The sequence below is a fragment of the Alosa alosa genome, chromosome 16, assembly GCF_017589495.1.
Source record: "Alosa alosa isolate M-15738 ecotype Scorff River chromosome 16, AALO_Geno_1.1, whole genome shotgun sequence".
In the NCBI taxonomy this organism is placed as follows: domain Eukaryota; kingdom Metazoa; phylum Chordata; class Actinopteri; order Clupeiformes; family Clupeidae; genus Alosa; species Alosa alosa.
The window spans coordinates 21614149-21631389 of NC_063204.1; the positions used below are offsets into that span (position 1 = coordinate 21614149).

Genomic DNA, 17241 nt, shown 5'->3' on the forward strand with positions numbered 1-17241 from the left:
CTTGGTTAAGTAAATATTTATTACAATTAAGTATCAAAATCAACAGTATCAATCTACAATCAGACAAAATGTGATGAAAGTGCAATCTAAACAAGAAAATGTACAGATAGGGTCAGAAAGTATGTTGTGACTGAACCAAGACCTCATTGTTTTCCACCAACTTCAGTCCTTGGCCTTTGGAGAGAACATGGCGACATAAGGCCGTCTTCTCCTCAGGCGCAGGTCAGGCTCTTTGTCCTCCTTGATGTAACCTGGTAATGGCAGGGTACATCAGATATGGGCAATCCCATAGCTCTTTCAGTAGCTTTTAACTGTCATACTGTCATACTGTCCCTTTTAACTGTCATACTGTCATTCCAATGCTATGCAGACGACACACAGCTCTATCTGTCCTTTCCACCTGACGACCCCCTGGTTTCAGCACGGATCTCGGATTGCCTCTCAGACATAGCTACATGGATGAAGGCACACCACCTCCAGCTGAACCTCTCAAAGACTGAACTGCTGGTCATCCCAGCTAAACCTACCATACACCACGACATCAACATCAAATTTGACTCCCTGTCTGTTTCACCGACCAGGACTGCAAGAAATCTAGGAGTTGTTCTCGACAACCAACTAAACTTCTCAGATCATGTTGCCTCAGTCGCCCGGTCATGCCGTTTCGCACTCTACAACATACGGAAAATCAGGACTTAAGATGCTACCCAATTTCTGGTTCAGGCAATAGTCATCTCACGACTCGACTACTGCAATGCCCTCCTGACAGGTCTCCTAGCCTGCGCAGTGAAACCACTTCAGATGATCCAGAGCGCGAGCGCGCCGCCTGGTCTACAACCAACCCAAAAGGGCACATGTTACCCGCTGCTCATCCAGCTACACTGGCTACCTATGGCGGCCCGCATCAAATTCAAGTCTCTAACGCTTGCCTACAAAGTAGTCTCGGTTCTGCTCCCACCTACTTGAATGCCCTCATACAGACTTACACTACCTCCAGACCGCTCCTCCTCCTCTGACGAACGACGCCTAGCTCTACCACCACCGTGCAGCTCAAGCCAATCCAAACTTTTCTCATCTGTTGTTCCTCGTTGGTGGAACACACTGCCAGTTCCTACAAGGGCATGGACATCCTTTTCCACTTTCAAAAAACTCCTGAAGACCCAGCTCTTTAGAGAACATCTCCTCTCATAGCAACACTTACAACAAGTCTTACTGATCCTAGCACTCACTAGCCGTTTTAAACTGACAAGTAACTGTTAAAAACAGCACTCACCGACGCACTTATTCTTACTGTACTCTAATGTTCTTTTTTAAACTGTCCTAAAATTGTGAGAATTGTTCTAACACTTACTGTTTACCATGTTGTTAGTCGCTTTGGTTAAAAAAGCGTCAGCCAAATGTAATGTAATGTAATGTAACTGGTATTATTATTATTATTATTATTATTATTATTATTATTGTCACACAGTGGCTAGTTTACCTCTCTCCACGCATGTCTGAGTTGATGGGAACCCAACCTCCCAAAAGTTCTCTGGAGTTGAGGGTGGAATGTAGCGAAATCTGTGGCGGGAGCAGGAGGCCAACTTCTTTTCTCGTTCCTCTTCTGGAAGATCAGCATAGTACTGCAAGCCAACAGTGCACGGTCAGATCCACAAATGAACATAAGGGGACTCGGACCTGTTTCTATATCTAAGAGCATAAGCTTTGATCTTATGATCCATTACCAAAAGGAAAGGGTAATCGAAGGTGAGATAGGTTAAGTAGGCTAAGTAAGTGAATTCTGGTACAATTAAATTGGTTATCCATCAGTTACAATATCATAAAATAAAAGAGAACATAAAAATAATATTTTGCATTCACCTCTCACAGTTAAATATTTTAAAAGGCCTAGCAATTTACTTGCTGGAAAAACTTTGAGAAAAAACAAAACAAAAAAACACCCAATTTGTATTTGAGACCAATACCTCTCTAATACCAAGCATCCTCTCCTAACAGCACCCATCATAATAATAGCATCCCTCCCCAAAAGAATAATAAACAAAAGGTCTGACAGTACTTACTATTTCACACTCCTTACAGGTATGCCCCTTCAGTTTTCTCCTCTCATCTCGTTTGCGCACCACATCCACATAAGCGTAACCAGGCTCCCCACTGCGGGTGAAAACAAAAGAGCTGCTGAACAGCTGACAACGGACATGTAGAGTGAAAGGTCAAACCTAGGGACACAGTCTCACCTTTTCTTTGGAGTTCCTTTGACTTTCCTAGCAGCGGTAGTTACAGGATCACAGGCCTTTTCTGAAAGAAACAAATCAGTTGTCAAAATAAAAGTCATTACTTCCAGGCACCCTGCACATGCCAGGCGTAGGCACATTTCTCTTTTGTGTGCATCGCATTTTGGGAAAAGCTGAGAAACCGAACTTTTCAGGGCAGTTTGTTTCTATATGATGAAAACTTTCCGTATTGTCATATCTAAATGTTTTTTACACTAGTTCCACTCACCATGTCCAGGTTTCTCCTCCTCATCCTCTTCTGCTCCCTCATCTTCATCATGCTTGTCCTCATAGCCCTCCTTGTCCTCCTCCTCAAAGTTGATGTCCCGTGGACACGACTCATACTCCCCATATGCCGTTCTATCAAAGATCTCAGCCAGGCTGTCATTAGCCCTCAGACCAATCCCTGCATCAAAACAACAAGCCAACATCTCTTATTTAACTACAGATATTCATCATAAGAAGGTCTGTTCCTCGTGGACTCAAAGTACAAACATGCATGAGGTTATGTTTTTAGTTTTTTTTTTAGGCATAATTTCCCAAAGACCCTATCAGCAATAGAAAACTGCTGTGTGTGAGTGGATTTGGATCTTGAAGAAGGAGTGCGTCTTGAAACTGTACCTGATTCGTTATGCCCATTTCTGGCCCGTATAAGCATACTGTGGCTCAGGAAGGTGCAGTCTGTGTCCACAGTGTCTGGTTCTGCTCTGGTCTATCGACCATCACACAAATACACACAAAATCAGCAACCACCACAGTCATCTTGTCAAGAGATGGATATTACAATGGTTCTTCAAATATTCAATGAGCAGAATTTTTCCTCATAGTTTTAGCATATTTGACTTCACCTTTGTGTATTAAATATGAAATAAATGAAAGCAATGGTAAACTTTGTTCTAATGTACACCACATTTTCTTATTGTTAGTTATTTCTAAAAATAATGAGAAATAAATTTAAAAATATATCGTTATTTCTGATTTAAGTCAATGGTAGTAGCACATTCCTTCATAGACACAGCGTGACCTATGCGCCCTTCTGTACCTCTGGTAGAGGAGGGCTGTCGCCATGGTACTGAGAGAGAGCAGCTCCTGGGTCTAGACTCCAACTTTGCTCTGTGGAACAAGCACAACCATGTAATTTCTTATCTGTATGTTTTGTCTATCCCATGCTGTTCAGACACAAGCCTGGGATGTCTGATGTTAACTGAGGTGTAGTACCTGTTGTCTCCTGCAGAGGGCTCTTAACACGTGCGCAGGGGTTCGGCTGGAGGACGGAGGTCTGCTCTGAGTCTAGCAGTGCTTCTCGGATTTTCTTCCTCACAGGAGCCTAACAGGTAGTAGCCAAATGTTATTCATAGTTTAAGGCAAGTGATAACTGCTTTTTACACAGAGAAAAAAAAATCCCCAGTGAAAGTCAGTTTTTTCTAAGGAGCTACAAACCCTCATAAACAACACCCATAGGAAAGAGGTCCGAATAATTGCCTAATAATAATCATGTATGATACTTTTATAACTAAAGATAGCAGATTAAGGTTTACAAGACCACACACACACACACACACACACACGGTGAGTACCTGTATGGTGGGCTGTTTGAAGAGCGCGTCTTCATCTTGCGACTCCTCCGGCCGTGTTGTCCTGCTGGGGGCCTTTGGCTGGGGGGCCAGGCGAGGCCTCTTCTCCAGTCTCTCCTCTGGGGACAGATCCAGGGGTCGGTCAGCGCCCTCTTCCTCCTCCTCGCTGCTAAGGCTCGTGGGCTTCCTTTTGGCCGGCTCTGAGGGGAGGTTGCGGGGGGCTTGGAGAGGGGCGATGCGGGGGGCAGCTGCTGCTTGCGGGCGGTGCAGGTGGTGGGGGAGGTAGAGATCCTTCGCAGGAGGGAAGGGGAGCTGGTGTCTGCTTTGATTAGGCTGGGTAGAGGCACAGAGAACATCAACCGCCGTGTCAAATCCACTCCTCTACACATACAGTACAACCCACTATTGAGGTATAAGCGGAGTACAAGCTTTGCACAATCTAGCAAACACTAATCAACGTGAACAGCATAACTGCAACAATAAGACTACCTTAATTATCTTATGAGGTATGAATTAACTTTATAACTTCCAAATATCTTTTGGCAGTTTCAGTGTAAACTCACTTTGAAGGCTTTTTGTTTTCATCTGGGGACGCGTTCGGTGCAGCGCTTGAGCCAGCAACTGAGTCGAGCACACTTTGAGAGTCCTACACACACGCACACACACGCACCAATTACAACACAGTCAAGTTCTGGATCTACTTCTCAGTTGACATGTTACTGTAGAATGAAAAAAAGAGCCTTGAGCAGATAGCAACACACTGAATGTGAACAAACTGAAAATGATTGATGGGTAGAGAGGGTTATAGTAGACAGTAGTAGAGCAGTCACACACCTCTTCAGGTATGTCAAGATGACAGGTTTCTGCAACCACTACCCTGCCATTGCCTACTGAACCCAGTTCTGTAAGACACAAAGAAAAATATATTGATACACAGGCTTTTCCACACTGTCTTGTAGCACCTACCAGAACAAGATATATTTATCTTTCGATTCATTCGAAAATATTTGAGCTAAAATGAGGAAGAAATTTGTAGTAAAAAAATAAAGTGGGCGTAATTGTACTTGTTATTGGGTTCACATCCATCTCACAGGTATCAGGCACCAGGATACCTTTGCCATAGCAACGGGAAGGCAGTGAGGAAGACAATCCTACAGGACATGAAGACAAACACAGAAACATTTCACTGTGCAGTACATTTACTGCGTTCACTTTGAACCATCTGCCTTGGTTTGTGTAAAAAAACTGATAAATTGCTATTGGTTAATGTAGTACAGACATAGCTACTTAACTGAACATAAATCATCTTGCTAGGGTTTTTAAGCTTCTTCATATCCTATTCAGTTTTCAGTCTTACTTAGTGTCTATGTGCTAATGGAGAAAGTACTGAAAAATACAGAAAACTGACACACACTTTATACACCAAATGGCTTCCTGTACCAGGAATACAGCATAACATACTGATTGTGTGTGCCTGATTGTGTGTGCAGTCTTGTGAAAAGCTCTGGCCGGGTCCAGACCCGTGAGCCTTACCTTTAGTGGACTGTGAGAGAGGCTGCTCTGCGTAGCGGACATGGCTGTGCTCCTTCCTCCTCTTCATCTTGCTGACGGCGGACAGGGAGACCGAGTGCAGAGGAGAGTCAGGGATCATACCATCCTCTGCCTCTGAGGAGACAGCTTGAGGAGAGCTGGACACACACACACACGCACTTGGCAGTTAAGTTCAGATATATAAATTTAAGCGAGATATATCAACAAAGTGAGAAATCATGCCACAGTCATCCTATGGCATGAGTGTCATTTCAGGGCACTGGCATAGTGGTGCAAGATATAAACTAGAAGTATTGGTTTGGAATCCTGGACTGCACCTTAACGGTGCATATAGTTGTATATACCTGCATTCTTGTAGACGCTCTAACTGGAGATTAAGCCTCTTGTTCTCTTCCTGAAGGGAGTCTCTCTCCGCTCCTGAAACAAACACACACACACACATTAGCAAACCAAAGAAAATGATCTTCAACCTCAAGTAGTCTGATATAAAAAGAAACAAACTGAACACATGTGATTCTCTTGCCAAATGAGGTCAGAGAGAAAGCTTCAAACTAAGATTAATTTGGGCACATTCTGTGTTAATGTTCTACAACCGTTTGATGGAATAGGTCTACACATTTGGTACGGTCTCAAAGTGTAAAGCTCACGAAGATCGGAGATGAGCAGCTGGTTCTCTTTGCAGATGGTCCCAAATTCCAACTGCTTCTTCTTCATATGTTTCTCCGTCACGGCACAGCGATCACACAGCCCCGCACGCAACCTGAAGTGTGAGAGAGAGCGAGCGAGAGAGAGAGAGAAATTAAAAGATGCATGAGAGCTGGTGAAAGAGCAAGCCAACAGCAATGACGAAAACAGACCAACCAAATAAACATGCAAGTGTCCATCATTGCAGCACATACTACCAGTGTTTTTGAGCGAGATTGCAGTCTGACTCACACCACAGGACAACTACTGTGCATTCCAAATAGTTGAGAGACGTGCATTTAGTGAAGGCCCACCTGTCCTCCAGGACTTTGACATTGTCCTGCAGCACCTTCTGCTGTTCCCTCAGCAACTGGTTCTTGTTGTAGAACTCCTCCAGTCTCTGGGCATCTCTACATCGAAAAAGGAGACAGCCCATTACAGTTTTTCTCGATTGCTTTTGACCTGCTTAAAGAAACTGGGATCCACTTGGTCTTCATAAACACCTTCTTTGCACAGCAGACCTCATCTCTTGCGAATGTGTTCATACGTTTTCATTGGGTTCACACATTTCTCACACCCTTTTGCAAAACAGTTAACACAGATGTCATTCAGAGACCCAAAACTCTATTGGTTTCCCCGTGCTAAACAAAAGGAAAACATCTCTTCACAGGTTGTTGAGATTCCTTGAATTAGTCTGAATCTCTCATACACCTGTGTAAATCTCCTTTGCAGAATTTTTCAATCAGCAATCATTCATTATCCATAAGAGATGCCATGTCTGTTCTATGTTGCTAAATGCTCATTTTGAGAACTCTATTTTGCATTTTGTTGTCCAGTGTGTAATGATTGATTGAAATCACACAGTGATTTGACGACAGGATGTGTTGTTTGAAGGCAGAATTTGCTTTTGTTGCTCATGTTTTAAGTGTTTTGAGAGAGTAATAGCCTTTTGCAAGCAAAATGTGTCATTTTGGCCAGAGTGCTTTTTGTTCAGACACGGGTGTTGACTGTTTTGAAAATGTGATGTCAGAGCTGACACAGGCATCAAAGCGATCGAGAAAAACATTTATAATCGGACTCCCCACACCATCAAAACAGCAGGTGGGGGTTCCCTTTTATTTGGATAGGACAGTGTAGAGTGACAGGAAGCAAGAGGGAAAAAGAGAAGAGGTGGGGGTTAGGAAATGACCACTGGTTGGATTCAATGCTGGGTCCTTGTGCGCACTGGGACCAGATTGTACTATGGCCTTTGCTGCTTGCACCATAACATCCCTGTGAACTTAAATCTTTGATACAAAGCCCTGACATGTGGTCAGAGAAACAGGTTCTACTTTTCATTAAAAGAGCTCCGAGGCTAATCTCTTGATGCTAGTGGAGACAGGTAGCTCTCCACAACCATAGAACTGTCTGGCTTCTGCCCTGTGTGAGGAAGGCAGGCTCCCTGCCCAGACACCTGAAACGCCAAACACACTGAGGGAGTCAGCTGGAATAGGAGTCTTCAGCCAGAACCAATAAAAACACTTTGCACAGCCAAGCGGAAAGCTTTGTTAGGGTGCTAAACAAATGTCAAGCTCTGTGGAAAACGTTGAGCCAAATCTGATTAATGGCTGAATGCTTATGTATGTAATACTGTAAAGTGCTTTGGCCAGATTGTGGAGGTAACTTGGGGAAAGTTAATTTGTTATTTCACTTTAGTTCTTATACTGAGGTGTTGTCCCTCAGTATCCACAATCCCTTGTATCATCACGATTTAAATGAGAGGAGAACTTACAGGCATCGCTCTTTCTTCAGTTTGGTCACTTTTGCCTGCAGACCTGTAGAGAAGACAAAACGAAGCCTTTAGACTGTGTGGGCCTGCATCACTGCTCACAACAACAAAATACCACCTGTTGGAACTGTGGGAACTGATTTTCTTCAAACGTTTTCAGACCAAGGACCACTTTACCAATAAAAAAACCCCTCAAGGACCACCTAGCTAAAAAAAAAACAAAAAAACAGTAGACCTACTTCAACAGTATATTACACAGTAGGCCTACTCACTGAACCACCTTGCTTATTGTATTTGCACCTTGCTTATTGTGTCAGAAGATTCATTTAAAATGGCGTAGCTTACATAAGCAGTGTTGCAGAACTGTCTGGATTTACATACAATTTGGTTCATATTGCAAAAAAACTCATCTATATTATATTTTACCACGTCTGCTCCCGGACCACTTGGGTTAGCTTGCGGACCACCAGTGGTCCCCGGACCACACTTTGAGAGACGCTGCTCTAGATCTACACACATTTGGCTACAATCCTGTTACCAATTGTCCTTCCTCACTACTCTGTTTTTCGTCTGCCATCCTAGGTGACCACAGTCCTGTTTGTTGGCCAACCTGCGAGCAGACAGCACCCTGGGTTTGAATGCCTTCATCAACCTCAGAAACTAAAATCAATACGGCGAACCCAATCCTGCCAGCAGGCTTGAATGAGCTGATTGTGAGGGGGGAATGTCTGAATGAGCAACGATATTCAGTAGCCCCCCAAGAAACCAGGGAACTGTGGGGGAGAGAGAGAGAGAGAGAGAGAGAGAGAGAGAGAGAATGAGAATGAGAATGAGAGAAAGAGAAAAAAAGAGAGGGGCCTGCCCTTTCACCATATCCATTAGGGAGTTGCTTGTAGATACCCCTCTCTAAACAATGGTGTTTTTGTGCACTGGGAAAGGGCTGAATTCTGAACTGAGACATTTCTTGGATTTGTTTGGTTGAATAACTATCTGAACACAGTCGCATCAACTAGGGGAAAAAAAATCCAAAAAGAGCACTTTGGCCTTTTATCCCAAAGACTTATTCTACCGGCCATCATGTCTTATGGAGCTGAAATTCTGATCTAGATACTTGTCAAAGACAGACCATACACAGTAAAACAATTCCCACTACAGAACCCTCACATAAAAAGTACCAGAAGTGACACTTTGGCAACAAAATCTATTCTAAAATTATACATACACCAACCTTTTACGAACTTTTTATGTCAAATCGGAAATTTAATGAAGACATTTATCGTCCGCTAGGGCAAGACAGTGCTTTGTGACAGGACAGTGTCATTCATCAATGCCCATATCTGGTATAACACATGAACATATCTGGTGAGTGTGAGGTGTGTGTGTGTGTGTGTGTGTGTGTGTGTGTGTGTGTGTGTGTGTATAGCTCAGTGAGCCATGCTGCTGTAGTATTGCTGATATCGCTACCTTGCAGTGCGCTGTCGTGGCACTCCCTCAGACGGCCCCACAGCTCGTGAAACAAATCAGCAGCGCCAGAGTCGGAGAGCACACTGCTGCCGCCAGGGCTGCCCCCGCATAGGTCATGGCTGCTCATCATCTCCGGCAACTGGAGGAGGGGGGGGAGGGGGTCAACCTTTTATAGGTGTTGTGTGTCCTCTTAACCACACACATTAAACTAAATCCTCACTCAATAATGATGCTCATGCATCTCTCCCTGTTCCACAACATTACAAAAGGGAAGGAAAATTAGCCCTTGGGCTACAGTCTTGTTTGGCCATTGTCCCTGCAAAATAAATGTTATTTGGATAGTTTTTGTTTAACCAAACTTTTTAAAATTATCTTTTGCCTGGACATGCATATGGACATGTGTATTACTTTTCAGGTGTTTGAGGAAAAAATGGCATTACAAGTATTTTGAACAAAAATATGTTTAAGTGTGTTTATAGCCAGTCTTGGTGATGATCATAATCATAGCCTTCTGGAAGAGAGCACAGGGAAACCTGAAGCATAACCCTGCTCTCTTGTCAAAGCATTCTGCTAATTTCTATCTACATTTTGGATTCCTGTCCAATACAGAATACTTGTTTTGTCATGGATTACCCAAACTGAAATCTACACAAATACACTATTGGCATCCAAATTAAGCCATAGCCACGCGGTAATGAATGAGAAACTGGATCCCTGCATGCATAACGTAATAAAAATCAGACGAAGACTTTTCCTTTTTACTCTTGTAGAAGCAAGACGACGTTGCAACATTTATCCCAATTTCTGAAGTGCAGAGTTATATCTGGTCATATTATCCAAGAACAAGGATCAAGGAGTTAGCGTACTCAGATCCAAAGAGCTACCTACCTGGAATAATGCTGGCATCACTGGGCAGAAAGGACAAGAACACTCTCAACAACACAGTACTTGCCATTTCTTTAAACATATTTTGCCTCTGGATGCAAACAGCTTAACAGAACCCTTATGCAATCCACCATGTAGAGTGCTCCAACTGCCTTTGAAATACCTTGACATTACTGCCACTACATTCCTGGTACTCACCTCTGGGTTAGTGGAGTCAAATGAGATGGAAAAGAAATCCAGAGATACTGTTGAGGACACCAGGCTGTGTGGTCCTACATTCACCCTGCATACCTCTGAACCCATACGCCACTGTGTTCCATCTGACTGGCAGGGCAGGTTCGCACATACAGCGGGACCTGGGATCATACCAGCGCTTGGCTGGCTCAGACAACTGGTCCGACAGGTTCTGCCCATCAGAGGAAAACCGGTCCTGCCGGTCCACCCCCCGCCCCCTCTGTCCTGTTTCAAAGGGCAGCCGGCACAGCATGTAGGAGCCTGGTGCTGAGGGAGAGGCCCTGAGCTGCTTGCCACCGCTCTTGCTTTTTAAACTGGCTTTCACTCCATTTATCTCTTTCACCAGTTCACTCCCACTGTGTCTTATTAGCTGACACACACACACACGAACTGATGACTAAATCTTCCCAGGCAAAGTTGGGCGTGTAGATACACAGAACTCTTCTATTAAATAGCTGTCAGACAGATTGAGAAGCCATAGCCTGGAGGCAGAGAAATCCCCAGTGTCACTGTTCAGGGCTGGAGGGCCACAAAAAGTACAGGGTGATGACAGGGCCTGATGGAGCCATCTCCGGACAAACACGCCCTTCAACCCTGAGCCCTCAACTCTACACAACTCTGAACTGTCAACAGCATTCCCCCCTCCCCAACTCAACCACCTCATTGACCAAAGGTTCTACACAACTGCCTGTGCCTCACCACACTCAAAGTGTTTTTTTTTTATCAAACTTGAATCTTATGTAAATGCCATTTAACTTTTTGTTTTCAATTTCCATTCAGATCACACCTCTGTTAACAGGAAATATTTTTCAGTTGTGAAACAAACTGTACTGCAAACTAATACCACTTTTGCAGACACTCGCCCAGTCCATAGGGGTATTGCCTAGCATGAATGGAGATACAAGATTCACACAAATGACTGCTAAAAGTGAGGCGAGGCAAATAAAGCCTCATGGCCAAGGATTCTGAGGACTAAAATAAAAAATAAAAAAGACAGGGGCAGAGTCTCTTAACCAGCTTCTCTTTTGTTCACAGGCCAGTATCTCATGACATGACATGCACATGATCATCTCGTGAGACCTGTCTTAGAGACTCTAAATACTCAACCAATCCAAACATCTACCTGTAAGTAAGTGCATGAACACGATACAGTTGCCAAGACTCTGACAAATCAGTCATATCACTGATCCAGGACCAGCTTTGATCGCAAAGCCCAGTTCTAAATCTGCTGCTGAAACATGGTGCTTTAATCGTCGCCAAAGTAAACAACTGGGCCATTATAGCAGAAATAGAGAATATATTGGGGATTTGGTGAAGGCATTGAAGGGGATCTCCAACATCACAAGCAGTGACTTGTTGGGTGTGGCATATGATCCAAAAACATGCTTTGGGACAAGCCTGTGCCAGCAAAAGGCATTCCAGGAAGGGGAAGGGGGGGGGATCTCACCATCAGTACAACTTACCAACTCTAAACTAACCCCTTGAGTCAATCACAAAACTACTAATTTCTAATTGAGATACAGGCTTTTTTTTCTAAATTATGCAATATAGCCTAAATTACAAAAATATAAACTTATGCGGACTAGCTTTGTGTTTCATGAATCATGACAAAACTGTTTGTATACTCTGCTTTTGTAGGAAGATCTACAAAATGTTTAATTATTAGTTTAAGACATACATGTAAGGAGCTCGCCAAATTTTCTGTCATGTTAGAATGATACATAGTTACACACTCACACCTTAAGTAGAAGTAATACATCTGATAATTTCCATCAAGTTAAGAAGAGTGACTTCACACAATTGTGAGTGAATTTTGAATATCTATATCAGTGGTCTCCAACACGGTGCCCACGGGCACCAGGTAGCCCAGCGGAGACTATGAGGCCCCCAGCACTTTCTAAAATAGCCAACAGGTCGCCTGCAGATCACGCTCTAAAACCGCGGCTCCATTGTGAAGTTTTCAATAGATATTTAAGTCTAGACCAGAACCATTTTAAGAATGTATGTAGCCATACATCTGTAACATTAAATTGATATTGGTGATACCTTACAAATTGTAGCTGCGTTAAATTTTAGCCTTTGGCTCCAAATCCGTTTCCCATTCAATCTTTAAACAACAACGAAGCGGAGCGCATACACGCTGCTTTCATGCATAGACAGTAAAGGGGAAAAACTTGCTGGTCTGGTGTAGCCAATGGAAGCATATCTTTGCAAAAGTTCTGTGGCCATTCCATGTTCAGTCAAATCACGGTTCTTGCATGATTGTTCAAGGACTGAAAAACAATTGCTTTAGCTCACAGGCCTTTTCTCCTCCGTAGGCAACTGCCGTAGCCTAGAAATCTAGACGCACCCTAGCTGCGGCAAATTAATTTGCTCAGCCTGTACGTCTAGTATCAAACCATAGGGATTTCTATTGGCTGACGCTGTGGGCGTCATCCAATCACAGCTCTATTTTGTTAGAGAGTCTTAAAGGCGGGCTTAACAGGATAACGACAGTCCTGCGACGGTGAACAACAAGGAAGGTGGCTATGGCGAACGAAGAGCGGTTGTTTGAATCGGCGTTGGCGTCAACTTTGGAGGAGTTGGACTTTTTTTTTTTTTTTGAAAGTTGAGCAACACAATGCACTTAAGTCATTCCTTTCGAAGAATGATGTATTTGCCGTTTTGCTGACCGGATCCGGCTATGGTCGTAGCGCTGGCCTATTGCATGTATAGGCAGTTTGAAAGACAATTCTCTGCCCGCCCCTTGGACTATACATTTCAATGATATAGGATGGCCCGCCAGGCTACAACTGCCGTATAATAGCGCTGAAAATGTTATAGCATGCATGACTGAGCAGGACTGTGCATTGCCCTTTTTTGTCAGATCATGGATCATTTCAGGTGTGCAATAACTTTAAAAGGAGTTTTCATATGTTAGGGTGGTGTGGGCGTTTTTAGTGGCCGAATTGTCCACTAAAATCAGAACTTAAACAACCCCTGAATTCATAATGGTGGGTGGATATAAATTGGGTACAAATTGTAACCCAAATTATTAATTGCACAAAAAGATTGTAAAAAAAAAAAAAAAAATAGATTAGATTCCCCATGCAAACTTTGAAATGAACAAACTGAACAAAAATGTTGGTAGCGTTGCATAGGTTATTGATATTAAATTTGAAAATACAGTTGCTTAATAAAGACGTATAGGCCTGCACAATATTGATAATTTAAAAGTAAAAATCACATAGGCCTATTATTTAGGAGGACTACCCTCGCAAAAAAGGGGTGAGGGTATGTTTGTTTTAAACGAGTAGCCCTCCATATGATTTCGGGTCTTCAGGTAGCCCTCATTCCCAAAAAGGTTGGAGACCCCTGATCTATATCATTATGTAAATTGTGAACACTATGTACCTCAACAGTCTACTTTGGTGGTGTGTGGATGTGGATATGTCCAAAACTAGACTAACCTGACAAAACTCAAGAAAGTGTGATACAACAACAAAGGGAGGTAGAGGAGCACTTCCTGGACTCAAAAGTTTGGTTAGAGGTGCTCTTTGGATGGGAAACTAAATGCCAAGAATCATAGGAACTCCAAGGCATTCTCAATTGAAAAAGTTTGAAAAAATGAAAAAGCCTTTATTATTATGGCTTGGTCAAGTTAACCTTCTAAAAAAGTCCAACGTGTTTCAGCTACATGCCTTCTTCTGGGAGTTAAGCGAAGCCAGAAGAAGGCATGAATAATAAAGTCTTTTTAACTTGAATAATAAAAGCTTTTAAGATGAATAACAAAGGCTTTTTAACTTTTTTAATTGAGAGTGTCTTGGAGTTCCTTTGATGCTTGGCAAAGTGTGATACAAACTGAACCTTAATACAACTGAATACAAACACTGAACCTATTCTTTCTTGTTTCTTTGACATATTCTGGGTGTTATTTAAAAAAAGCAAACCAAAATGTATACCGACTAGGGATACGTAATATTGGATGTCTGCTTATTCAATATGTAACAGTTGATACGGATACACATTTTTCCTTTCATTAACCCCTTAATGTATCCTTTAAGAAATGTGAAAATAAAGAAAAGTTTTCTTGGTCTACATGCAAAATATGAGCCATTTCTAATTAACATATTCAAATAAAAATGTAAATCTCATTGTGCCGATCAAGTTTAGAACAGTACCTCACTGGTCATGGCGACCATCAGACATGCATATCTGCAGAAAGGCCCATACTGATGTATTGCCGAGACACAAACAAAGACAAACACACACACACACGCCTCTATATTGAGGCAAGAACCAGCTATTACAGTAAAGTGGTCCAGCTATCAGCTTGGAAACCTGTTTTGTATGCCACTAGAAAAATTCCATCCTAGACAAGGTTTTTCTATTTGTGTTTATATAAAGAGGGTTACATGCTTAAGAGCCAATAAATGAGAAAGGGTCCCCACTGACAGCCATGAGAACAAAAAGTTATCAAATCACCCTGTCTCGATAACTCCAGAACGTCTTCATTATGTTTGCCAAATGTCAAGTAGTGACACATCCCAAAGTCACAGCCATACACTAATATCATATTAAGACCTGAACAGCTGAACAATAACAAAGTTTCAGCTCAAAATGAATAACACACATTTGCACCATCACCATGACACTCACTCACACAGCACCTTATCTTCCTATGCACAGAGAATCACAGGCTCAGTCCCTGCCTCAGTCATTGCAAGCCTCATGCTTAATCACCCCTATAAGCACACTATGTGGCTACTGTTTTAGACTTGATTTAGTGTTATTTAGTATAATTTGTATTTTAGTATATTCTTTATCTTCTACTGTCCTTATTGCTTAGTTGTGTTTTTTATATTAAATACTTTTATTACTTTTTCTGCTGTTAGTGCATGTTGTGTGTGATGTCTGTATGCTACTGAGACCTTGAATTTCCCCTTGGGGATCAATAAAGTATCTATCTATCTATCTATCTATCTATCTATCTATCTATCTATCTATCTAACAAACAGCTCCATAAATCAGTATATTAGTTAGCAGACTACAACAAATAAGCATTGTTTGATACTTAAGTTACTTGCATCAGGGTAGTGTCTGGCACAGTATAATTACAGTACAATGATTACAGTATAAAACGCCGCTTTTCACTATGGATTGACCAACTTTGAAGGGGACGTACCTAGCGGTGTTGGAATTCCTAGCTCTGGGAATTCCTAGCATAGTCTTTGATTCCTCCTCCGTGAGCACCACCTAGAGTGCGGGAAATTACTTACAGTTACCTTGAATTACATTGGCGTCAAAATGCAATAAAAGTTCAACAAAAATGATAACGTTTGCTAACACTGGTTAGTTAGACTATACGTAGACTAACGTTGAGGTTAACTGACAACGACAAAAATGACAGACAAGTTACATTTCTGAAGATATTTTTTGCGTCTCAATCAATCCTCTACATGAATAAACAAACAAATAACCACCAACAGTAAAATGATATGCGGGTTAAGGTAACAACCGAGTCAACCTGCATCTTTTGGCATTTGGCATTGACAGTAGCACTATTTGGCACATTGCTACCATAGCAAGGAAGAAAGGTAACATATCGGTAGTGAGCTACCAACAGCTAACCTACGATGTTTTATGAGACACTTCCGTAAAATATAAGCAAGCAAGCAAAGGTCAGTTAAACTCCAATGTGAAGATGTATGCAAATGCAGTGTAAAGAACAAACAATACCCGCCAAAAGAGAAACTGCTACCTTTCCACAAAGTTTCATAGAGCGCGCGCCGTATGGCATTGTGGGATAGAAGGCTATGTGGATTTCCGGTTCAGTGGGACTTTTTTAAAGGGCTGAATGTTTCTCCGTTGGTAACACGGCAGTATCTAAACCGTTGTAAACAACAAATGTGCAAGGATAACCATTTCTAAGTACTTAATTACCCTTATAATTGACATCTATCTATGTGCCAGACGTTACGCAAGCAACCGTTCCATGGTCGATTGTTGTAGAAGAGTTCTACAATGTGTTGGCTATCTTTTGGGATACCAGACATATAAGAATGAGGTCTATGAATGATAGATACAATTTAACAATTTTCACTGAGAAGGTGGTGACTAGTCACGTGCATAGCATAGGCTACATTTATCATAATCATAGGCTGCATAAAGATCATAACAAAGACGGTTGATTAAGCTAAGTAGGTAGCACTAATAGTTATATATATATATATATATATATATATATATATATATATATATATATATAGATATAGACTCTATTCTTGCACTGTTGCACTGTTGGACTTACTAATCACCATGACCACTATCACCATTGCACTATCACCATGACACTCAATCACACAGAGCACCTTACCTTACCTTACTATGCACTGAGAATCACAGGCTCACTCAGTCATTGCAAGCGCCTCTTGATTGATTAATCACCACTATGTGGATACTGTTTTTAGAATTGATTTAGATTAAGTGTTAGTTAGTATAATTTATATTTTAGTATATTTGGTATATTCTTTATCTCCTACTGTCCTTATTGCTTAGTTGTGTTTTTATATTATATACTTTTAATTACTTTTTCTGCTGTTAGTGAATGTGTGTGTGTTGTCTGTATGCTACTGAGACCTCGAATTTCCCCTGGGGATCAATAAAGTATCTATCTATCTATCTATCTATCTATCTAGACAATCTTTGATCATAATGTCCATATTCCTTTTATTTAGAGATCGTCACACAAAGCAGTTATATATTTATTGAATCCCTCCAACCAACGACAATGATAATTTCATGAAATAAATTATGTTCACAAAAACATGTA

The 17241-nt window shown here is 41.8% G+C and overlaps 1 protein-coding gene across 1 annotated transcript; it reads right to left on the reverse strand.

Annotated features, from left to right (window-relative positions):
- rbbp8 (retinoblastoma binding protein 8) lies at window positions 1–10708 on the reverse strand. Its single transcript, XM_048267071.1, is given in 20 exon segments — window positions 1–251; window positions 1481–1622; window positions 2061–2151; window positions 2235–2295; window positions 2500–2676; window positions 2892–2982; window positions 3313–3383; window positions 3489–3597; window positions 3848–4041; window positions 4044–4177; window positions 4408–4490; window positions 4679–4746; window positions 4909–4995; window positions 5378–5532; window positions 5740–5812; window positions 6043–6155; window positions 6394–6489; window positions 7851–7893; window positions 9312–9450; window positions 10395–10708. Coding segments are annotated over 20 exon segments (2121 nt in total). The 5' UTR covers window positions 10500–10708; the 3' UTR covers window positions 1–162.
- Window positions 10709–17241: the final 6533 nt, after the last annotated feature.